Below are 26,149 nucleotides of genomic sequence, written 5' to 3'. Positions count from 1 at the left end.
CAGTTACTAGACAAAATCAGAGCTAATGAAAAGTGAACGGCATGCCAATAGTAGTCAAAAACAGGTAGCAGCGAAAGGAATGATATATACCATCCATATCTACTGGAAAAGATACGAGGGCGAATCAGAATTAAAGGCAATTGTTAAATTACGCAATAACTCTAACAGAGCTAGCGAAATGCAACATATGTACTCATACATTGCCTTTTGGATAGTTTGTCCAAGCACAGTGCAGTGTCCAGCCTTTAGTCTTTTGGCAGCCACGAGGTCAGAAATATGGATGCTCGATTGCAAGATTGCTCAATTGCTTTCTTTGGGAAGAGGGAGTGAAACCTGTGGAAATTCACTGTCTGATATTGACTCAGTATGGACATATCACCAAGAATCAACAAAAGGTTTAAAGCAGGAAGAACAGGTGTAATCGATGAAGGTTGTTCTAGTCGCTCAATAGCATCACAAGAACACATTGACAGGGCGGATGCCTTGATTAGAGAAGACTGACTGGTAATGGTGTCTCAGTTGGCTGCAAATTTGGATATCAGCTATGGATCTGTATTTGCCATAATGCATGATGACTTGGGATACAGGAAAGTCTGGTCACGATGGGTTCCCAAATAGCTTATTGATCTGCACAAGCAGTTCCTGAGACAGTATGAAGACACGAGTATTCTGGAGAGAATTGTCACTGGTGACGACAAATGGGTGCATCACTGTGACCTGTACAGCAAAAGACAAAGCATTATGAAGTAAAGGAAATGGTGCTCAACTGGCTTTGGGAGTAGCTGAAAAACTATTCTGCAGTAATGCAGAAGCTAGGTTAACGATACAACAAATGCATCATCTTGCATAGGACTGTATAGAAAAGTGATATGTTCAATTACAGTTACTTCTATTAAAGCCATTAAATGTATTTTGCCTTTACTTTTTGATTTCCCCTCATATTATCAAGTTAAGAATCTAATCTCTTTTCACTGTCCATTAGATGTGAGACTGATTATTTGGATTTTAGAAAGAAATTGAAGACACTTATTTCTGGATTCAATTAGGCAACAAGTAAGCAAGTTATTATTGTGATTTGAAGTATGTATTGGGAATTCTGTTCCCATATTCCTCTAGTTGTTTGTGTCAAACAGGTGTATGTGGAATATAAGCTATGTAATGCAAAACCAGTTTGTTTTTGTTTTGGAAAGATTGCAATTGAGATGACAATCTTAAACGAGAGCCCCTAGTAGGCTATGTTACCGTACTCAAACTGAACAAGATTAATCACTTGTACATCTTCAACGACATAAGGGTCTATCGGGTCCTAATTTGATGGATATAATGCAAAGATGCAGGGACCTTTTTCACTGCCTGTCCTTATGTGATTTTGATAGTTGATGCCAAACAAAAGTTACATCCAAAATCTTAAGGTCACAGGAGTTCCAGTTAAGATAGAGTCATATAAGGAATTTGCTTATTTTCAGTTCCTTATATACAATGAACTGGGGTCTCTTGGAGTCTATATTGAGCAGTTTGCTGATACACCAAATCATACATCTTAAGCTGGAGTGACCGGATAGCTGCAATTAAAATGATGTGCCTTCTCAAGTTACTATATACCTTCTTCTGGCTCTGCCAATTTCTCTTGCGGGAGTTTTTTTTCATCTACTCAACTGGAGGGTCTTTGCCTTTATCTGGTGTAAATGGTCTCCGAGAGTTAAATATTCCGTTTTATGTCAAGCTGCGCTCCAGGTGGGTATGGTGGGGTTCCCAATTTTCAGCTTTATTACCAAGCATTTGATCACAAGAAATTGTGGCCTGGTTTACCTATTTAGACCACCAGTGGATACAGATTGCTCAGAAGTTTCTACCTAGCATATCTTTATGGAAACTTCCCTGCACACCAATAAATATTTTGAGAAGTTATCTCCGTCATACCAACCCTTTCCTAAAACTTACCATGCATTCTTGGTATGAGGTGCGAGGCAGATGCTTCCAGACTGTGTGTATTTCACTCAAACACCCATTTGCCTGACTCCGGAATTTCTTCCTGGGGGCTAGTAGCCCTTTAGGTATCAATGGGTTTATGCCAGCCTCTCTATACTTTGGGCCAATTGTGGACTGATTTCCGGATGTAGCCTTTTGATCAGCTGTCAGAGGAGTTTGGTTTACTTAGCAGTGATTCTTATTATTATATGCAACTCCATTTTTATATAAGGCCTTCTGGGACCTAAGCTTTGGGGGAAATGAAATTGGAAAGAGTCTTACATGCTGGCACGGGAAAGGGGGGCATCTCTCAACTCTATCAAGCCTTATTGGTTCTAGCGGCCCCTTCTGACCCCTACAGGGTGCAATTGGAGAGGGATTTAGGGGTTACCCTTCCCCAGTCGTATTGGGAGATGCTGTATAAGTTCTTATTTAAGACTACAATATCCTCTTCTTACATTGAGAACGGGTGTAAGATGTATTATCGCTGGTATTATACCCCATCCAAACTATATCGGATATATGGAACGGGATCTGACCTCTTGGTGTAACTGTGGACAGCGGGGTGACTTCTACCATATGTTTATATTTGTTAAATATAAACTGTTCATGACGGTTTACAATATAATATATTTAAAAGAAAGGAACGCCATTAAAAAGAGAAAAGACCTGTCTTAAATAGAAATATCATTTTACATTGCTGTTTTTGCAGATTAATTCCCTGGATTCAACCCGAAAAGGGTTTTAAAAGCTTTAAAAGTCATCTCTAACCGAATCTCACTAGGAAGCTGATTCCAAAGACTAGACACATATGGTGGTCTTGTCCTGTCATACAAATGTATTGGCAAGAAGTGGGGAAACTCCTGGTTCATATTCTATATAAACACTATTTGAATATTGTTTTCTTAATGCTCCAGTCCCTGGGTTTGTGAAGGCAGATCATCAGTTTGTGCTGCATTTGTTTTTGGTTGTGCAACTGGTACTTGCAGCTAACTGGAAATGCTACCTTATACCGGATATGCAGAGTTCAATACAAGTTGGATTATTTACACCTTATGTCCAAGTTGACTGCCATTAGGTATCACTCATTAGGAGCCTATCATAAGGTGTGGGATAGATGCCTGGCGTGGGGAGGACTATGGGAGCGGGCTGTCTGATATTTTTGTGCTGTTAATAATGTTTGTTTTGTAGTTGGGGTACCGAGAGCCTTCACTTCTATTTGGGTGTTACTTTGGGATCTTGGGGGGGGGGAGATGGGTTGTTTTGTTGATTCTATATTGATATTATTGCTTCTCACTTCTTATGTTGTCTTTCTGATGTCCTATGTTGGATTCTGTACACTGATATTTACAATAAAATCTTTTTTTTTAAATCACTAATACAATATTATCAGCATAAATATAATATGAGCTATTCAAAGCTCTCAACTTTCTACTGAGAGTATTTAGAAAAAAAACAAAACATTAGACAAAATAAGGGAAAGGGGTAAATCTTGTGGGGCATCACAACCTGGTTTTCATGCTTCAGAAAATTCCTCTCCACCAGTTCACCTTGTACTCCATTTGACCAGAAATTCTATGATCCATTTTAACATCATCCCTGTTACTCCCAAAGTATTACCTTTCCATAGCAGAGTGTGGTTGATCAAATCAAATAAATCAAGTTGCTTAAGTATAGTCAGATTCTTCTTACCCATAATTAAGGGGTCCTTTTATCAAGTGGGGTTAGCGCGATGGACATTTCATCACCCGCTAACTCCCACTGCCGGCTAAAAAACTAACACCTGCTCAATGCAGGCGTTGGCGGCTAGCGCGGCAGGCGGTTTAACGCACGTTAAATCCCTACCGCAGCTTGATAAAAGGACCCCTAAATTTAATATATTAAACTAAGGCATTTTTATAGTTTTCAGTCTATACCCAGAACAAAACCGAGACTATCTACCACCTCATAGATAGTCCTATAGCTGAGAAGACACTACTGTCGCCACCATTTTACCCAACACTGGCAGTCTAGCTGTAGGCCCATAACAAAGAAGTAGCAGCATCGTTAGAACTGGTTTCAAATGGGAGATGAGCTATATTTCTAATGAAGGATAGCTTCCTCTTTGTAGAACCATTGTCACAAAGTGTCGGCTAAAGCAGAATCTCATCTGGAGAGTCCTGTAAAAATCTACCAGGCCAGAGGTCTAAGCAATCAGCCTCGATATCTCAGTTCTGCTGAGGGGACAGATAGTGATTCAGAGGATCCAAATTCCTTTCCACTAACAGATCCTGTAGACTGTCAATCATAGATTTAAACTCCCCTCTCACAGCAAATGCAGAAGCTGTTAAGTTGAGGTAGCAAAAGTAGTTGCTGGATGCAAGAGCCATCTGACCACTTTGACAATTCTGTTTCTGAAGCTGTGAATTAAATCCAAATAAATAGTTTGAAAATCTCATCCAGAAATTCATAAAAAATACCCAAGATGACAGGCTTATTTTGTAGGAAGATTTATGGTAATGTTTAATGTGATTGGCATATAGTATATATGTAATGATTTATCCTTTTTTCCCCTCTTTTAGGTATGGAGAGCAAAAAGTTGATTTCGGCAACAGATACTCAGTATTCTGGGACTCTCTTAAAATCTTTGAATGAACAGCGTATCCATGGCCTTTTCTGCGATGTAACCATTATTGTGGAGGACAGAAAGTTTCGAGCCCACAGAAATATTCTATCTGCTTCCAGCACATACTTTCATCAGCTGTTCTCTGTGGCTGGGCAAGTGTTTGAACTGAATTTTGTACGAGCAGAAATCTTTGCAGAAATACTCAATTACATTTACAGTTCTAAAATAGTACGAATTAGATCTGATTCGCTAGAAGAGTTGATCAAATCTGGGCAATCATTGGGAGTTAAGTTTATAGCAGATCTGGGCATCCCTCTGTCGCAGGTGAAAACCATTTCAGATGGAGGCAAAGATGGCAGTCCAGAAGAATCGCCACCTAGCTCTGATCAAAAAGATTCTGAAATACAGTCTCCCACAAATCAATCTGCAAAAACTGGGCAGAATCAAGAAGATGCACCTGGTGCGATGCCTGTCGTAAGTGAAGCCTTTTCTTTATATGCTGACAAACTTTCTACATCTAAAAAAGCTGCTGACTCAAGGGAGGATGTCTCAGATGATGATGATGATGATGATGTAATTTTTTGCTCTGAGCTGGTGCCTCCAAAAGAACGTCCATCACGTAGTGCTGAAACGACACAGCACCAGCCTATTCCAGGTGCTCCAAGTGTGTTGGACCAAAAGACAAATAGCAACAACAGTAGGTCTCCTGCTCCAACTCAGTTTGTTCCAAATGCAAATCCTCCAAGTCATCTACCACTCAAACCTGTTATGTCATCTCAAAAGGTTACTGCATCAATCAATAACTTGTCAGGTCCAAATCAGTTGCAACCCAGTGGTGAATCACTTGGCCCAACACAAAAGCTGCTGGCTCTCAATACGATTGTGTTAAATCCACATCATCTCAACCCTTCTTCTCATCTTACTTCCCCTATCATCAATTCTTCACACCAGAAGCAACCTACAGTTAATCTACTGGTACAAAAGCAGCTGCCATCTAATTCTATGATTTTACCCAAATCTGAGATTAACAGTGATCGTAGTTGTGCTTCTAGTGCAAATTTAGTGATGGGCTCAATAACAGACCAGCCTGCTACAGGGGCAGTAGCAGCTTTCAGTGGATCAGGATTTCAGAAAAAACATGTGGTTACCTTTAGACAGCAATCGTCTTCCAAACCTGGAGCATTCAAACTGAAAGTCTGTGATGTGGTTCCTGGAGGTAATAGAGATTCCATGACAGGTTTGGGGTCTCAGCACATTATGGATGGGAAGAAAATTATAACATTGGATACAGCTTCGGAGATAGAAGGGTTATCGACTGGTTGCAAAGTGTATGCCAACATTGGTGAAGACACATATGATATCGTAATTCCTGTCAAAGATGATCCTGAAGAAGGGGAATCAAGGCTGAATAGTGGTTTCCCACAAACATCTGGTGAAGGTTCCCTAAACAAAAGGATGAAACTAAAACATGATGACCACTATGAACTCATAGTGGATGGGAAAGTCTATTATATTTGCATTGTATGTAAGCGATCTTACGTGTGTCTGACAAGTTTACGGAGACATTTTAATGTTCATTCCTGGGAGAAGAAATATCCTTGTCATTATTGTGACAAAGTTTTTCCTCTTGCTGAGTACCGCACAAAGCATGAAATTCACCATACAGGGGAGCGACGCTATCAGTGCTTGACATGTGGCAAAACGTTCATCAACTATCAAGTTATGGCTTCACATATTAGGTCTGTCCATAGTCAGGATCCTTCTGGAGACTCTAAGCTTTACCGCTTGCATCCATGCAGGTCTTTGCAGATCAGGCAGTATGCATATATCACAGATCCTTCTACCAGTATCCCAATTATAAATGAGGACGGAATTGTCTATCATGTTGACAACAACAAGAATGAGACACCTGTTGAAGGAACAGGCCCTGTACCTCAACCTAAGCAAATGACTTGGGATGACATCTTCATTCAGCAGGGAAATCAAACATTATTTAAGCCAAATGTTTCAGAAGGCAGTAATGAATTTGAGTTTGTAATACCAGAGTCTTACTGAGCTGTGTTAGCTCCAGCATAGTAAAGACGGAACTAATGAATTTTATAAATAAAATCCTTAAACTGAAAACATGTTAATGTCTACCAAGGCTAGGATTTGGGTAGATTATATGTAGTTGCAGCTGACAGGTAGATTAAACTCATCTAAACATTTACTTGAATGTGTGATGAAAGCAAATGTCTAAAGAACTGGCAACGTAGTTAGCCTCCAGTTCATCCATTTTAAAATTATTTAAAAAAGTAAATTGGAAAGACAATATCTTTCACAACAAATAATCAGGTATTTCCTATATACATGAAAAGGTCTGCTATCATGTAAACTTTTGTTTTCCTTTTATATGTTAGCACTTTACTGCTGAATTTCTAAGACATTGTTTAGCAATGAGATTACAGCCTTTGAAGTGCAGTCTTTTTGAACATTGCATGGTTTAAAGTTGGCCACAAAAATGATGCTGTATATCTGACTACATCTTAAGAGCGATTAGAGTAGTTGGAAGAAGGTTACTGTAAGGGTCCAAAATAAAAAGTTCATTGTGTCTGACAGAATTACTTTTGGGCTAGCTTCTGGAAGACTGCTCCTCTCTAGTGACAAATCTGTCATAGGAGGAAATGAACTGTTACTGAACCAGTGGGAAGCTAGTTTTGTTTGGCAGCTTGATAAGATGAAACTATTAAGTGGCTGGACCATTGGGTTGTAGTCTTTTGCAGTATGCAAATAAGTAAAGAAATGTATGATCAGTAACTGCATGGGAAACGAATGAAATAGGGTTATGCAGTGTTTTATTTAAAACCATAAAGAATAATGTCAGGCTATATCAATGTACTGGAGTAAAGAGTGATGTGACCTAATTTGCTTACAATTGTAATACATATTAATTAGGCACATAAAATGGGTAAAGGCTGCAGATGGTGCTTTTTAAATTATGTTCTGTCTAAGTACTGTAAATCCATGTTTCCATATGTGAGACTACTGCATTTTTGAACAGCTGGTAAGAGGACTTGACATATATCAGTATTGATGAATTGTTTCAGTGGTAAAGGATATAGCTGGGAGGATTAAACTTTTTTTTAATGAAATATTATAGATGTTGGCATTTTATAACATACGGGCAGAATGTTTTCAGTTTTATGGCAAGGAATATTGTCTCTTTCCTTTGTAATTGGTACATTAGGCACTTGTGAAAAAAATTGCAAAAAGATAAAAAGTCAGAAAAAGTAATGTAGTGATGACAAGAAAAATTCCCAACTTGGAAAAAACAATGTTGATTTTTAATTTAAGCATGTCAAATTTACATAGTCTTAGCATTCCTAATACAGTGAACTTGTTGCAGTTTGTAAACAGTATAGGACAAAGTGTAAATGCTTTTTTTTTTTTTTTTCTTTAGATGGAAAGGGGATTATATTGCATAGTGCTAGTTACCTGGAATGTTTAAAACTTTTCTGTTGTAAAATAAAGGATGAGCATTTATCTGGTTTTGGATTGGAGAAGCTTCAGCCTAAAATATTACCATATATTCATGATTCCCAGAAAAACTGAGCTGGTAGTGCACACAGAACTTATCAGAAATTAGTAGATAGCTACTGTAGTGCTTTTTTGTGGCATTGGCTTGCTTACCTACATTGGTATAGTTTATTGGGCCAAAATGAAACAATCGGTCCATGGAATCCAGCTTCTCACTGCCTCATGCCCATCTTTACTGTCTAATCCAGACATAGGCAAGCCCTATTCTCTTCCCTCCCTTGCTTGTCTGTACAATGACTTTCTATGGTAATAAGTGTTTCCCCCCCCCCCCCCCCAAGAGACTAATTGCTTTACAGTTTTGCGGTTCTCTCTTCTCTAAAATCTGGTCAGTTTGCTTTTGAAGTTACTTACTGTTGAGGAAAGGAATTGTGGAGTACTGTATTTGGCTTTCTAAGCAAAGCACTCTTTATAGAGAAATGGGTTGGCAAATCAGTAAATATTTAAAATGTGCCTCCTTTAAGTGGTTAGGCATTTTGGTGTATAGTATCACCTTAGAATTATAGTATATTGTTTTCTTTGGCTTTTGGGGGGCTGTAGCTCAGTTGAATCTTGCCTGTAATGGGTAACAGTGCTGTGGGTCTCCACTGAAATTTACATTGAACTTCCCCCTCATTTTAGAAACCCTGTGCAACATTGCTACAATAGTCCTTGGGCCAGGAGCCACACAACTTGGCTCTTTCTAGAAGCTGGTATACGTGCACCCTGAAAATGGTCACTAGGTATTGCAATTGTGCGACATATGGTACTTAACCATAAGCAGTATTCAGTCTTTGGGGCAACATTGCCAGTCCTTGCCTGTCCAAGAAACAGAAACTTGGATTTTTTTTGGAAACCAATGAGCTATTTTTAGTTTTTTCATTCAAAAGCACTAGTATTAAAATTGCTGTTTCAAAGCAGGGTGCACTGTTAATTTTTCTTTTTGTATATTTTATGGTTAAATTTCAAGCAGTCATGCTCGGAAGAGTACAGAGAAGTGTTGTTTCACCAGCTATCTTTTAAAATAAAAAGAAAATTATAGATAAATATCTATAATAGTGTTTGATGTTTGATTTTATGGTGCAGCCTAGAGAAAGTGTAGAGCCTTCAGATTTACTATATGTGTACTAAAGAGGTAAATTGGTGCTTATGGGGGTCTTTGGAATTTTTTTCTTAAGTGTTAATTCTCAAGGATTAGAAACTGTGGCAGGCAGACCCCCAACATCCTGTATTTACTGTATGGTGAGGTAATTGGGTGGGAAACAATGCTTCTAATTGTTCGATAGTTCTGAGTCTTTTATGCTTTTATATTCTTTTGCTGGTGCACCAAGCTGGAGAGGGTATGTTTATAGTTGATTTTTCCATTATCATATCTTTGATATGACAGGTCAGTTTTTATGAATTATTTAAACTCAAGTGAAATTATGCAAATAAAGATGCAGTTTTAAAATAATGGAACTTTCTATAGCCAACCAGGGTCACACAACTTTATTTGAAGCATGAAGAACATTTGTATTGGGAAGTGTCTTTAGTAAAGGTCATTTGTCAAAATGTAATGGTGGGTTCCATTTTTTCCCATAGCATTGAAACGATGGGAATTCCTAGCACAGTTTTCTAGTGTACATCACTAGATCAGTGCTAACTGCACTTACTGGCTTCTTATTTATTTTTGCCACTGTGTTAAGAGGTTATGGCAAGGCACAAAAAGTGGACAAGCTGTATTCATGAATGAAAATTTCAGCTCTGCACTCTCTAAACTGTTCTATCAATATCATGTTGGACTTTGTTCATTTTTACAATACTGTAATGTATATATTTGTACAGTCTTTTCTCTAGTATACCTTTTTTAAGTTCTACTTTTCATTAACTGATACTTGAGGTAGTAGTTCTTAGCTTTCTATGGCAAAAAAAATTAAATAAAAGTTTTAATTGTAGATCTGTGCACAATGTGTTTATTTCAAATGATTTATTTCCCTCTGATTTGAACATAGCATTTTACTTGGAAGTTATGGTTTTCCATCTAGCCTTTTGCATAGGGTTACTAGACCACTCTAGAATATTGGAAAAAGGTCGACCATGGTATTTTTGATTTTGCCCCATGAATTTCAGAAGTGGAAATATTTATAAGCATATTTTGGAATACAATTTACTACTACCAGTAGACACTATATGTTTCCTTACTTTCATTTGCTTTTGGGCAGAGAAATACAAGAAGCCAATGAAGACTTTTTGGCAGTTACTATAGAGTTTATTGATGACATCCGTAGACCTTAGACTGTTGTTTAATAAACCACATTAAGGTTTTGCTATTAACCCTGGTAGCTTTGGCAGGGATGCTCAATATTGGTCTTCAAGATTTGCAAACTAGTTGGGCTTTCAGGATTTCCAAATGAATATGCATATGATGTATTTGAATACAATGGAGGCAGTGCACACATATTCATTAGGAGAATCTGAAAACCCAACTGCAGGATGTAATTGATTGTTCCATGTTATAAACATAGAAACATGATGGTAGATAAAGGCTGAATGGCCCATCTAGTCTGTCCATCCACAACATCCGCTATCTCCTCCTCTCCCTAAGAGATCCCACATGCCTGTCCCATGCTATCTTGAATTCAGATACAGTCTTCATTTCCATCACCTCCATCGGGAGACTATTCCATACCACCCTTTCTGTAAATATTTTCTTACATTACTCCTGAGCCTATTACCTCTTAGCTTCATCCTATGCCCTCTCCTTCTGGAGTTTTCATTCATTTGAAAAAGACTTGCGTCCTGTACATTAACGTCACAGAGATATTTATACATCTCTATCATATCCCCTCTCTCCCATCTTTCCTCCAGACATTCATGGCATATTAAGGGCTCTGTCTGTCCCCATACGATTTATGATAGAGACCACTAACCAATTTTGTAGCAGCCCTCTGGATTGACTCCATCCTATTTATATCTTTTTGAAGGTGGGGTCTCCAAAATTGCGCACACTATTATTCCAAATGGGGCTTCACTAGACACTTATACAACGGCATTATCACCTCCCTTTTCCTACTGGCCATTCCTCTCCTTATCCACCCAAGCATCCTCCTGGCTTTGACTATGGCCTTTTCTACCTGTTTTGCCAATCTGCGATCATCAAACATAATCACTCCAAAAGTCCTGCTCTTCTTCCGCACATACAAGTACTTCACCTCCTATTGTTTTCCTGGATTTTTGTAGCCCAAGTGCATAACCCTGCATTTTTTTAGCATTAAATCTTAGTTGCCAAATGCCAGATCATCCTTCAAGCTTCACTAGATCCTGCCTCATGTTCTCTCCATACCCTTCAGAATGTCGTCTACCTTATTATAGAGCTGCAAGATAAGTACAAAAGCTTTTGATGTGAATAATGCTGTAAGCAAATGAACATTGAGCTTGCATTTTCGAAGGATTGAATGTTCACAGAAGCACACTATTGGAACATTTGAATGAGTTTTCATTAGAGCTCTGTAATTGAAGGATATTTGAATAGTTCACAGTATGTGTAATCACAGTGTTTGCATGTACAAAATTTAGATAACAGTAGTTGCATTTGGTAAAGCACAATTAAATTTGCTCATATTTAAGGTGTTTGGTTAGGAGGAGGTTTTTTTTATGTGTATTGCTTGTCCACATGCTAACTTGCTAGCAGCAAGCTAGAGTCTCAGGCTTTTTCCTCCTTTAAAACAAACCCAGTCAATTGTGAGCTGAATGTGTCTAGAGCAATCCTTTGGACAGAAAAGTTTGTAAATTATACAGGGGTTTGTGGGAGAGTTGATTATTTGGTCCCCCTGAGTTTGTGGAATTGTAGTTTTTCACTTGGACCCAGGTTCAAATCCCACTTCAGCTGTTTTGTGATTTTTTTTATTTTTTTTTTGTAATTTGAGTATCCTCCAGGAGCAGGATAATACCTAATAATATACATGAATATACACTACTGTAATAGCTTCAGGCTTGCAGGAGTGTCATATTTTTAGGTACAATAGGTAATTTTCTGTCCCTGGAGGGCTTACAATTTAAAAAACAAACAAAAAGAGCTGAAGTGGTTGTTAGGGAATACCTGAAGTTGTCATAGAGCCTAGTGTCCCTTGCTGGTTTCACTTTCAGGAGAAAAGGAGGGAGATAGCAACCACTGGGGGGGTTAAGGAGGTAGTGTATCTTAATACCTCCAGTAGACAGCTGTCTAGTCGATGCATCTTTCTGTTACCTTGACATGACAAGTACTAGATCGAAATACGGACATCTGTCTTTTTAGTCTTGGATGTCTCTTCCCCTTTTGTGATTAGAGTTGGACATCTATATTTTGGGACCTCTGTAGTCCCATCCAAAACATACCCGGACCGTGCCTCTTTGCTATGGATGTACTGCAGTGCTTGATGTCTGTATTCTGCCATTGCAAAATTTGGGATTTGGACATCTAAAACAAGAATAGAGTTTCTAAAATAAATACATTAGTGTGCAGGTTAACTCTCCATTGAACTCCATGTTAACAAGTGTGCACTAAAAACAGGCATTAAATATCTAATGGGCCTTAATATTTTCAGAGCCATAAGGTTCACCATATTTGGTGGTGTAAGTTTTGCAAGCATTTGTGTTTTCAGAACTACAATTTATAGTGTGGTGCTTAAGTTAATTTGGATCAGTTTGGTAGAAATAGGAACTTCTTCCTTATTTCAACTAGCGACCTGTTCAGATAGTTATTATTAGGCCCTCAGCGTCACCACTCAGAACTCAAACGTCTCATTGTTCTGAGCTTTACGTGGCAAATCGTCACTGGGTCTAATTTTTCTAATTTTTCATTTTTTCAAGAGCTTTAAATATTTCAATTCTTATAACTTTCTATAGTTTATGATATAAATGAATTTTATTTCACTTAGCTTTTATATGGTTGTCTCTATTTAGAGCTGTCATAGTGAAACTATAGAAAGTTATAAGAATTGAAATATTTAAAGCTCTTGAAAAAATGAAAAATTAGAAAAATTAGACCCAGTGACGATTTGCCACGTAAAGCTCAGAACAATGAGACGTTTGAGTTCTGAGTGGTGACGCTGAGGGCCTAATAATAACTATCTGAACAGGTCGCTAGTTGAAATAAGGAAGAAGTTCCTATTTCTACCAAACTGATCTTTATGAAATAGCCACCTGAAGTTGTGTATGCTATTTATATTTAAGTTAATTTAGAATCATTTTGTCATGAAATAAGACTCAATGTCCTAAGCCATAGTTAGAAAAAATATATAATGGACTGAAAAAATGGGTGCATAAGCAGCCTTGTTTTTAATTAAATCTCTATTTGGGTAACAAAACAGAAAAAGAAACATGGAAGTAAATCTTAGCTTGTGGCATTTAAATTGTAACTTGTTTTAGCATGATAATTCATAACAAGGAGGAGTCGTTTGGTGACAACACCAGAAAAAAAATAGTGTCCCTTCAGCTTTTTTTTTTTTTTTTTAAATACCAATAAGGAAACTAACCTTGAGAAAGGATATGGATTTAGTTTATTTTTTTGATATACCACTGTTTGGGATACTGTTTCAACGGTTTACAGTCAAATTTAATATAAAAACAGAAATTACTTCTTTATAGTAAATGCTAAGAAAAGAGTAGTTTGTGAGATTTGAGGTCTATACACTGATCCCACTGTAGATTTTATTTGCCTTATACTTAAATTCACTATCAAATGCATCTTGATATAGCTGAAAGTATTTCTTTGCCTTGAAATGAGTGTAGGAGGGTTTTAATCCTGAGATAATTGGGTGAATCCATATGGTTGGGCTAACAACACTACTAAAGAGACACATGTAGAATCTAAGAAAATGTAACAAAATAAAGGTACAACCAATAGTTTGTTGAAGTGATTTCATTGATTTATGGGGGGTCTGCTGCTATGTAGCCTACATAACGTAGAAACATGATGGCAGATAAAGGCCTAATGGCCCATCCACAGTAACCATTATCTTTTCCTCTCTCTGAGAGATCCCACGTGCCTATCCCAGGCTTTCTTGAATTCAGACACAGTCTCTGTCTCCATCTCTTCCTGGAAACTGTTCCATGCATCTATAACCCTTTCTTTAAAAAAGTATTTCCTCAGATTACTCTGGAGCCTATCACCTCTTAACTTCATCCTATGCCCTCTCATTCCAGAGTTTCCTTTCAAATGAAAGAGACTTGACTCATCTGCATTTATGCCACGTAGGTATTTACGTCTCTATCATATCTCCCTTTTTCTGCCTTTCCTCCAAAGTATACATATTGAGATCTTTAAGTCTGTCCCCATATGCCTTAAGATGAAGACCATGCACCGTTTTAGTAGCCTTCCTCTGGACCGACTCCATCCTTTTTATATCTTTTTGAAGGTACAGTCTCCAGAATTGTACACAATATTCTAAATGAGGTCTCACCAGAGTCTTATACAGAGGCATCAATACTTCCTTTTTCCTACTGGCCATACCTCTTCCTATGCACCCTAGCATCCTTATAGCTTTCGCCATCACCTTTTCAACCTGTTTGGCCACCTTAAGATCACATACAATCACACCCAAGTCCCGCTCTTCTGTTGTGCACATAAGTTCTTCACTCCCTAAACTGTATCGTTCCTTCGGTATTTTGCAGCCTAAATGCATGACCTTGCTTTTCTTATCATTAAATTTTAGCTGCCAAATTTCAGACCATTCTTCAAGCTTCGCTAGGTCTTTGTTCGTGTTATTCACATTATCCGGGATGTCTGCTCTTGCAGATTTTGGTATCATACGCAAAGAGGCAAGTTTTACATGACAGCCCTTCTTATACAGCTTATAAAAAATGTTAAAAAGAGCATGCCCAAGAACAGAATCTTGAGACACATCACTGGTAACATCCCTTTCCTCAGAGCGATCTCCATTGACCACTACCCTCTGTCATCTTCTACTCAACCAGTTCCTGACCCATCCTGTCACTTTAGGACCCATCCTAAGGGCACTTAGTTTATTTATTGGACGTCTGTATGGAACACTGTCAAAGACTTTGCTAAAATCTAAATACACCACATCTAGCGCACTCCGTCTATCCAATTCTCTGGTCACCCAGTCAAAGAAATTGATCAGATTTGTCTTACAAGACCTACCTCTAGTGAATCCATATTGCCTCCGGTCCTGTAATCCACAGGATTCCAGAAACTTCACCATTCTCTGTTTTAAAAGCATTTCTATTAATTTACTTTCCATAGAAGTCAGACTTACTGGCCTGTAATTCCCTATTTCTTCTATTCTTCCACTTTTGTGTAGAGGGACCACATCTGCCCTTCTCCAGTCCTCCGGTACCACTCCTGACTAGAGAAACATTAAAAAGGTCAGTCAGTGGAGCCACCAGAACTTCCCTAAGTTCCTTCAGCACCCTCGGATGTACACCATCTGGCCTCATCGCTTTGTCTACCTTTAATTTAGCTAGCCCCTCAACAAAACACAACCCTCTGAAAATTGATCAAGGTTTACTGCTCCTCCATCCCTGTTTGCGTTTGTCTTCTGGGGTCCCATTCCCAGCATTTTCAGCTATGAACACAGAAAAGAAATATTTAAGCAATTCAGCCTTTTCTTTATCAGTTTCTACATATTTCTCCCCTTCATCTTTGAATCTCACAATACCACTTTTACACTTCTTCCTATCACTGATATATCTAAAAAAGTTGTCTCCCCATTTTACCATGTCAGCTATTTTTCTTCCATTTGTATCTTTGCTTTCCTGACTACTCAAACAGCCTCTTAACTTTTTCAGATAATTTGGTTGTCTTCCTTTCTGTGATCTTGTACTTTATGAAAACTAACCTCTTATTTCTTACCTTCTCATCTAGTACTTTTGAGGACCAAAGTGGCCTTCTTTTCCTCTTACTTTTACTTACTTGCTTCACAGACCATGTAGCTGAAGTATCAGTTGTAGATTCTCTTCCCCATTCCAGTCCCAGTAGTGCAGGGCTTGGTTGTGATAGAGCAGAGCATGCCATGATGCCAGTATTTCCCTGACATCAGGATTCAATTACACATTGCTGCCGGGGAAGGGGGGGGCAGGTAAAACTTCCTCTTCTATATCTTCCAGCAGTTATTCTGTATTTGCTCTTTTCTTCGTGTCTCATAAAGTGATCCTTTGAGTCAGTTGCAATTGGGAAAGATGGGACTGCAAAGTAAATCCATATCTTCCCTTTCCATTAGTACTACTAAAAGCAGCTCTTAAAAATATCTTAAACCAACAATCTCAACCTCAATTTTGGAATCACCAATGCGGATGTCTGCATTTTCCTGTATTTTTATTGAAGAAAGGGGAATTACTCACCTGTAATGGAGGTTTATTAAACAGCAAGAAACTGCTTCCTTCCAGTCCCACTAACTTACTGAGTATCTATAGCTATGATGCGGACTGGTGCAGGAGTGGTGGTCCATAAAGTTTTAAAAGGTAAAAAGCTTATGAAAATCCATATGGCTGCCATCTTTGGATTATGTGACCAATAAGGTATTTATGGCTACACTACCCTGCTATTTATAGAGAATTCCCATTAGAGATGGGCAACTTTGTTTACTAACATGAGATGGTCAATAAAAGATGGGGTGGGAGAAGAGGAAGGTGTATTTTATATATATATATATTTCCCCCCCCCCCCAATTCTTTATTATTTTCAATACTTACAATAAGTGTCATAGTAAATACAAACATTTTATATCCAAATTCCACACTTAATAGTCTTATAATATCCATTTCAGAATTATATCCTTCTCCCCCCTAAATAATCACAATATCCATACATAAATATCTATAGTTACCCCATATCAGTTATTCAAAATTCCCACCTCCCCCCACCCAGATATGCATATTTAAAGGGAAAAACACTATTTAAACGTTACAATATTTTGCTAATGGCTCCCAAATCTCCTGAAACCTCTTAAAATTTCCTTTTTGAATGGCCAATGTCCTTTCCATTTTGTACATATGACATAGTGAATTCCACTAAAAACTATAACAATTCTTCCAATTTGTTGTATGGTGACTCCTGTCATAATTAATAAAAGCCTGTTGTTTTTAGATGATATTTGGATTTTAGCCCTCATGACCATGCCAAATAATACCGTATCATAGGACAATGCCACTGGATTTTCCAATAGACAGTTAATTTGGCCCCATATTGAATTCCAAAATGATAAAATAAACAGACAATAGAACAATAAATGATCTAAAGTCCCTGTTTCGAGATGACAATGCCAACATCTATTCGACTTAGAGCTATCTAACTTTTGTAAACGAACTGGGGTCCAGAATGCTCTATGTAACAGAAAAAACCATGTTTGTTTCATAGATGCTGACATTGTACATGTCAACCTCCAAATTCTTGACCATTGAGACGCAGAAATTTGGTGCTTAATCTCAATACTCCAAATATCCCTAAGACCAGCTTTTGGTTTTTTATTTGCAAATTCAGCTAACAATTTATACCATTGTGCGGCCTGGTGTCCCAGGAAGTCCACCTGAAAACATATGAATTCCAAGCTATACTGTGTATTATATTTTTAGTATTTGATAATCTTGTTGTAGATGTATATTTGGATTTAGCTTTCACCTTTTTAGCAGTAGTTTGGCACGTTACATTTAAGTACAGCAAGTATTATTTCCTTGGTCCTGAAGGACTTATAAATTTGTATCTGTGGCAAAGGAGGGCTAAGTGACATGACTAAAGTCACAAGTTGCTGGAGTAGGATCTGAATTCTGGCTTCACTGGGTCTTGGTCCACTGCTCTAACCCACTGAGCTATTCTTATATTCTTTGCAGAAATGAATATTCTTCATCAATGAGCAGGGTATATGCATTATACAACAGGAGATGCCATCAGATGATATTTACAGAGCTCAGAAAAATAAAGTCCCCCTCAGTCTTTTCATCTAAACTGTTGCACAAACGTGGTTTTGACTTTCTCACTAAATTATTTTTCCATTGTATTTTCTTCTTCTAAGTTCCTGCCCCTTGAAAAACAATGAAAAGTTATCTTTTTTGTTCTTTACTCTATTTTTTTCTTCATCCAGCAGTGTAAGGAGGAAAGGGGGTGCCATCTTCCCTCCTTACCCCCACTGGACCTGCTGCCTGACTCTCGCAGGAGACAAGCCCTGCCCCCTTCAAGCTCAGGCTTTCTTCAGCCCTTTAAGGGCTGTCGTATAGGCAGTCCTTTCCTGCTGAAGGGCTCTTTGTGAGAACCAAACAGGACCGAACACAGGACCATACTTGTCTCCTCCAGAAAGAATTTCAATATCCTCCGCCACCTCCACACTTCAGCGCCAGTAATAAGGCAACTGTAAGCTACTTAGTTCAGCGCATAAAGAGAACTCTTCTTATGTTCATTGCTTCAATGAACACTCTCTTTAATGCCCTGCCTATAACTTTTCCTCCTTTACCTGAACCCTTTTTCTACACACTATTTTAGTGGTTGGGACAAACAATAACAGTGACCAACTACTTATTATTCAAGATGTAAACGTAATTCCAATAGTAGATCACCAGGAAAGCTGTAAAATGAAGTTGCTTCAGATATACTACTTGCCCATGATCTGAATGCTCATTCCCTCTGTAATAAGACCCTGATTTTAAGAGATCTGATAACTAATTGCCAGACAAGAATAATAACTGAAATATGGATCCCAGATGACAACTCTCCTATTTTAGTTGACCTCTGTGCACCAGGATACAAGGTGCTTCATTGCCCCAGAAAACTGAAGAAAGGCATGGGATTACTCCTACTTTATAGATCATTTCTATCATTAGAACTATTAGATAGCTGCAATGAACAGGGATTAGAGTAGATGATCTGATTATGCAGCATGAAGAACCCGGAAGATGGGAAAGATCTAAGCATGCTCCTGATTTATAGACCACCTGGTAACTGATACAAAATAGAGGATAAACTTTAATTTCATTGTACCACAACCTTTACTAATTTGATGATCCTAGGAAATGCATGAGGTTCTCAGAACCGTTACTAGCCTTAAGCACAAAAATAAGAAGGCTAGAAAGAATTTGGAGGAAGCATCAGAAATAGGAGTACGTACTATATAGAAACATAGAAACATAGAAATAGACGGCAGATAAGGGCCCACGGCCCATCTAGTCTGCCCACCTTAATGTCCCTCCCCTACCTTTGCCCTGTGAATAGATCCCATGTGCCGATCCCATTTGGCCTTAAAATCAGGCACGCTGCTGGCCTCAATCACCTGTAGTGGAAGACTATTCCAGCGATCAACCACTCTTTCAGTGAAAGAGAATTTCCTGGTGTCACCTCGTAGTTTCCCACCCCTGATTTTCAACGGATGCCCTCTTGTTGTCGTGGGACCCTTGAAAAAGAAGATATCTTCCTCCGTCTCGATGCGGCCCGTAAGATACTTGAACGTCTCGATCATGTCCCCCCTCTCTCTGCGCTCCTCGAGCGAGTATAGCTGTAATTTGTCAAGCCGTTTTTCGTATGGTAGATCCTTGAGTCCCGAGACCATCCGGGTGGCCATTCTTTGCACCGACTCCAGTCTCAGCACATCCTTGCGATAATGCGGCCTCCAGAATTGCACACAGTATTCCAGGTGGGGCCTCACCATGGATCTATACAATGGCATAATGACTTCCGCCTTACGACTGACGAAACCCCTTCGTATGCAGCCCATGATTTGTCTTGCCTTGGACGAAGCCTGCTCCACTTGATTGGAGTTGGAGAAGGGAAATAAAACTATATAAATTAGCAGTAACAAGCAAAGAAACTATGCCAACCTTACTAATCAGTCAAAAAACTCCTCCAAGAGTCTAAGATCTTTAATTCATTAATATCCACCAAGGACATAACATCCAATGCCACCCTACAACAATATGATGAAACTAGCATGGCAAGTTACTTTCAGGAAAAGATTAGGATAGTGGAATCTTTCACACAGTTTGGAAGACTGTGGTGAAACAGACATAAATGACAGTAGGGAGGAAGGAATACCAACTGACAGCAGCTGGAAGGAGTTCTGTGCTATCATCCCACAACAAGTCTCTACCCAAAAATGCTGTTGCTTGGATATCTGGCCAGCTAATATGCTAGAGCACACGCCACCTGATTTTTTGTTGTGCCTGACATGCTTTGTTAACATATGCTTAGGCAAAGGTATATATCCAAAATCAATATCAATTATTGCTTTGCTCCCTATACCTAAAGCATCAAGTCAGGTTCTAACTAGATCTGAAAACTACAAACCAGCGGCTGGAATACCCTGGTCTGCCAAACTGCTAGAATTCAGTGTTAATACACAACTCATACTTTTTAAACCTGACAGATGGATTCCACAATTCACAACACGATTTCAGGGCGATGCAAAACACAGAATCCTTATTGTTGGAATTAACCTCAAAAATTAAATCCTACCTAAGCAAAGGTAAGCAGACTTTCCTGCTACAATTTGATATTTCCGCTGCATTTAGCACTGTAAATCACTCACTGTTACTTCTAAAACTGAGTGAATTAGGTCTACACAAAGTAGTACTACTACATTGGTTCATGGAATTCCTAGGAAATAGATCATATGAAGTAAGAAAGAGGAACAAAGTCCCAAAATTGGAACACGTTTTGTGACATACCACAGGGCTCCCCGCTATCTCCTTCATTGTTTAATGTACTCAGACTGGAAGAAAGTAACTAGCGATGTGCCTCAGGGCTCGGTTCTTGGGCCTATCTTATTCAATATCTTCGTAAATGACCTGGAAGAAGAAACGACCAGTGTTATTGTCAAGTTTGCAGATGACACAAAGCTATGCTGGACAATCAGGTCACAAAAAGACAGCGAGGAACTTCAGAGAGATTTGAAACAACTTGAGAGATGGGCAGAAAATTGGCAGATGAGTTTTAATGTGGAAAAATGCAAAATGATGCACCTGGGCAGAAAAAACAAGGAGCATGAGTATAAATTGTTAGGTATAACATAGGGGAAGAGCGAACAAGAAAAAGACCTAGGGGTACTGATAGACAGGACCCTAAAGCCGTCGGCTCAATGCGCAGCGGCAACAAAGAAACAGGATGTTAGGCATGATAAAGAAGGGAATCACGAGTAGATCAAGGGAGGTCATAATGCCGCTTTATAGAGCAATGGTCAGACCACACTTGGAATACTGTGTCCAACACTGGTCTCCATACCTGAAGAAGGATATAACACTGCTGGAGAAGGTGCAGAGGCGAGCGACGAAGCTAGTAGAAGGTATGGAGAACTTGAGCTACAAGGATCGCCTCAGAAAACTGGGATTATTCACCCTTGAGAAGAGAAGACTGAGAGGGGATCTGATAGACTTTTAAATTGCTAAAATGGAGCAAGCTCACTCACCAGCAGGGGGAAAGGATGGAGAGCAAGAAATAGCTTTATTCACATTGGCGAATGTGACCCAGACTCGGACCAGAGGTCATGGCCTGAAGCTGAGAGGGGACACGGCCAGGACAAATGTCAGAAAGTTCTGCTTCACACAGCGAGTGGTGAATGCCTGGAACTCTCTCCCGAAAGAGATGGTGGAGGAAACTACCATTCTAGGATTTAAGGGAAAATTGGATGCACATCTTCTTGCAGGACACATTGAGGGATACGAGTGACTAATGTATGCATCAGGGTATGCCTGGCTGAGCCTCCGCGTGTGCGGATCACCGGACTGGATGGATCCCAGGTCTGATCCGGCGCAGGCATTTCTTATGTTCTTATGTATACTTAAGAGTCTTGAGCAATAAATTTTCCTCTTCTCAAGTCCACATATTTTCCTATGCAGATATCATCTTCCTTCATTGCTCAGCCAAAGAATCCTTTACATTACAAGTCTTAATGGGGATTATCAAGGATCTGAGTAATTGGATACAGAGGAACTTCCTCAAACTTAACAAATAGAAAACAAAAGTGCTGTGGTTTGGAAATTATAACTCACTATCAAACACAGAGTTGATACTGGCTACAGGTGAAGAGCTGAAAATGGACAAAACGTCTAAAATACTAGTTGTTCTGGACATTTACCTGACTTTCAGAGACCAGATTGATTCTCTGGTCAAAACATTCTTTCCTTTTTTTTTTGGCTTAGTCAGTTAAGAGCGATAAGATCCACCCTAACCCAGAACAGTTTTAGAATAATTGTGCAGGCTGTTCTACTTCCATATCTAGACTACTGTAACTCCTTATATAATGGTATCTCCAAAAGGGAATATAAGAGATTGCAACTGCTTCAAAATACAACAGCTAGACTAATTTTCTGGATAGGCTGATTTGAGAAGGTTCGTCCATTACTGGATGACTTATAATGGCTGCCAATGAAAAAGAGATTTCAATTTAAGATCACTTACATGGTCGAAAATGGCAAGTAGATTCAATTGACGGTGAGCATTTTTTCACTAAGCAAAGGGAAATTTCTATAACTAAACTTGCTGAAGTGACCCTGGAATCATTATGGGATCTTGTGGCTAACTTTAGTAAAGCCATAAGTCCCCATTTTCAATATATAGAAGGGAAACTAATTGAACAAACAAAAAAGATAAAAGAACTTAAAAATGATATGCTTTCTTCTAAAGTAACTAGTGGAAAAATGGAACAGGACTTGGTATCCTTTAAAAACATTCAAGAGACATTAATCAAAGATAATACAAATCTTAGGAGAAAAATTGAGTCTTTGGAAAATAACGCTTGTGGTAATAACCTAAGATTGATTAATTTCCCAAGGGTCGCTATGGTGTCCCCTAGAGAAATGATTAAACGATATCTACAGGAAATACTGGGAGTCTCGGAGGAATGTCTACCTCCACTCTCTCAGGTTTACTATTTGCCTACAAAAAATCAAGTTCAATGTCAAGTGATTAATAACCAGGAGGTATTAGATGTTTCAACTTTACTTGAAACATCAGATAAAGAAATGGCAATTCCAGCGACATTAATCTTAATGGTGGCTCTTCAGCCAGATAAAGCATGGATTTTGAGACTATTCTTCAAAAATAGACAAAAAGAAGCGCCGACGTGAATTTCTTCTTTTGAAGCCAGGTGTTTTAGCTTTAGGGGCTACATTTTACCTAAGGCATCCTTGCAAGTGTATAGTGCATCACCGTGAAATTAAGTATGTTTTCTTTGAACCTTCTCAGCTAACTAATTTCTTGGCATTATCTCGTTTGAAGGAAGAACATCATTAGCTCTTTAGATTAATTTAGGCATTAGCTCTCAGCCCTACAGTTTTATATTCTTGACTATTTTCTTAATTTTCTCGCATTTTGTTAATCTTGGATCCCTTTGTAGGAGTTGAGTAAAGTTAAACATATATATATGTTCTTTTTTTGTTGTTTTTTTCTTCTTTCCTTTTCTGATTGTTGCAATGTCAACTTTGATGGAATTTGTTCTTATGTTTAACTCTCTGTACAAGTTAATATGCTTGATATAAGTTTGAAAATGATACAAATTAAAAAAAAAAAAAGATCACTTACATGGTCTACAAGGCAATATATGGAGAGAACTGAAAGCAGAAATTAAGGTCACACATTCTTTTTCATAACTCAAGCACTGCAATGTCCAAATTGGCCTTCTCTTTCCCCCAGCAAGTTCAACAAAAAAGTTATTTGAGTCTGTTTGAATTCCAGGGCCCCAAAGTTTGGAATAGCCTACCATGGAGTTTGCATCAGCTATCCTCTTAGGAAGATGCTGAAGACATACCTTTTTCTCCTTGTAACTCACTTGAGATGTACCCTATGTCTTAAGAACCTCTTTGTGACATCAATTGATTATTCTATAACTCTTTTGTAAACCGCAATGATTCCTATCTGAAATTTGCGGGATATAAGAAATCATATGATATGGTACGCTCTAAAAACAGAATTTGACCTAGCAAACCTCTCTTATAAGATGCAATAGAATTGGATTTTAGATTTGTCTTTCCCATATATTGAGTAGATGAGTTTGATCACAGTGGTCTATGCTGTGACAATGTTTTAATAGACAAATGCCCTGTATATAGTCAGACCCCAGAGAGTTTGCATCAGCTCCAGCATGACAGATAGAAAGACCGCACCTGCTTTTTTTGGGAATTTTTTTTTTTTTAATGTTTGGGGGAGGGGGGGTTGTTATATATATATATAAATCCACAATCTCAATGCTGGGAAACTCAGTGTAAAAGGTCCTCTCTGATAAAGGGCTGTATTTCTGCTTAATTAATTTTTCAGTTTTTTCAAGCAATGGTATGTAGTGATTCAGGAGTTCTCAAATGTTCGTGGTAAAATCTGATGGTCCGTTGTCGCAGCTGCTACTGTAACGATTTTAAAAAGGCAAGTCGTTCTTTAAAAACTGTGCATGCAAATGAGGTTTGCGAAGGGTTCCTAAATTTACAAGTACCAATTGCTGGTGAGGGGAAGATTCTCGGCACTTTAACATGGTTGCTAAAATGGTCCCAGACAGTTTAGCGGTCATGTATTTTAGTGGCGGATTATCAAAACGGTGTACCGTGGTCGTGTCCGAGCTTCCTAGCAGTCTCCGACTCTGCCATGCAAATGTTTTACGAGGCCATTAATATTTAAATGAGCACTCCAGGTGATTCTCTACTATCGCCAGGTGATTACCTGATCTTGCTGTCCTACATTTGCGAGCAGAATTTTCCGGCAGGTCTGAGCTGTTCTAGCCTTACTTTCTGGTCAGTGCCTGAGCACTGATTGGCTCAGACATTGACAGGAAAGTAAGGCTTGATAGGTCAGACCTGCCAGAAAATTTTGCTGCCATCAAGCAACCCTCCCCCCCCAACAGCGGGAGAGATGACTACTCCTTTCTGCTGCTACCATAAGTAACCCCCCCAACAGCGGGAGGGATGCCTTCTCCCTCCCACTGCTGTCATTAAGTAAACCTGCCCCCTTGACACTCCCCAGTAGCAGGAGCGATGCCCACTCCCTCCCACCACTGCCATTAAGTAAACCTCACCTGACACCCCCTAGTAGCGGCAGGGATGCCTACTTCTGCTGCTGCTGCTGTAAGCAAACACCCCCCGGCAGTGGGAGAGTTGCTCACTCCCTCCTGCTGCTACAGTTGTGCCCCCGACCACCCCCTGCCCCTTTATTTATGAAGACCTGTCGGAGGGATGCCTACTCCCTCCGGCCAACAGGCCCGCCTCTTCAAAATGGCAGGCCTTCCCCTCCCTGATGCATCCTGGGATGCACCGGGGAGGTTCCTAAGACTCTGGCCCAGGTTGCTTAAGGCCCCTCCTATTTTAAAGAGGCAGGCTCGTTGGCTGGAGGGAGTAGGCATCCCTCTGGCTGGCCTTCGTAAACAAGGGGGGGCATGGGGTCATCAGAGGCACAATGGCGGGAGTGGGCATCCTTCCCGCAGCTGGGGGGGGATGTCAGGAGGGCTTGCTTAATGGCAGTTGCATGGGGGGGATGTTGCTTAATGGCAGCGAGTGGGCATCCCTCCTGCTGTTGGGATTTGCTTAACGGTAGTAGCGGAAGTGAGTGAGCATCCCTCCCTCTGCCGTTGGGGGGGGGGGTTTGCATGATGTCGGTGAGAGGGAGTGGGCATCCGTCCTGCCAATCTTCAGTTTGGGGGTAGGGTGTTTTTTTTGTGTGTGTGTGTTTATTCTGTGCATTTATTGATCGCTATCACCAGCGATTGGCACATGCAAATTTAGTGACCCTCGCATGTGCTGTTTTTAAAAGAATAACTCGCTTTTTTGAAATCATTACAGTAGCGGCTGCGACAGCAACCTGTCAGATTTTACTGCAAACATTTGAGAATTTTCCCCGAGTGACTTGAGGTAGGATGGCTTGATCTGTGTAGAGAAGTTGTTTCCAGATGGATTCACACCATAATGGAGTTAAGTGATGCTGAAGAATTCCTTTCATTGGATGCCTTAATAGTCTGATCTGGTAAAAGAACAGGGATTGCAACCACAGCTCTGGAAAGTTTCTCCTTAGAGTGGGGATTGCTGTAATCTCAGCCTCATTGATCAGAAGGAAACTAATCTATGGCTAACTGCCTTCTGGAAAAATCTTGAACA

The 26,149-nt window shown here is 39.3% G+C and overlaps 1 protein-coding gene across 4 annotated transcripts in view; it reads left to right on the top strand.

The window, feature by feature from the left end:
• The window catches only part of ZBTB33 (zinc finger and BTB domain containing 33), a 32,960-nt gene extending 22,901 nt beyond the window's left edge, over positions 1 to 10,059 (top strand). For all 4 annotated transcript variants that reach the window (XM_033945775.1, XM_033945778.1, XM_033945774.1 and 1 more), the window contains one exon: positions 4,530 to 10,059. In XM_033945775.1, the coding sequence (XP_033801666.1) occupies positions 4,530 to 6,628 (2,099 nt within the window). In that variant the 3' untranslated portion in view covers positions 6,629 to 10,059. The remainder of the gene's footprint in view (positions 1 to 4,529) is intronic.
• Positions 10,060 to 26,149: the final 16,090 nt, after the last annotated feature.

This window comes from Geotrypetes seraphini, chromosome 5, assembly GCF_902459505.1.
Source record: "Geotrypetes seraphini chromosome 5, aGeoSer1.1, whole genome shotgun sequence".
NCBI classification, from domain to species: domain Eukaryota; kingdom Metazoa; phylum Chordata; class Amphibia; order Gymnophiona; family Dermophiidae; genus Geotrypetes; species Geotrypetes seraphini.
The sequence above is the reverse complement of the archived record's forward strand: the minus strand, read 5'-3'. Positions and strand labels throughout refer to the sequence as shown.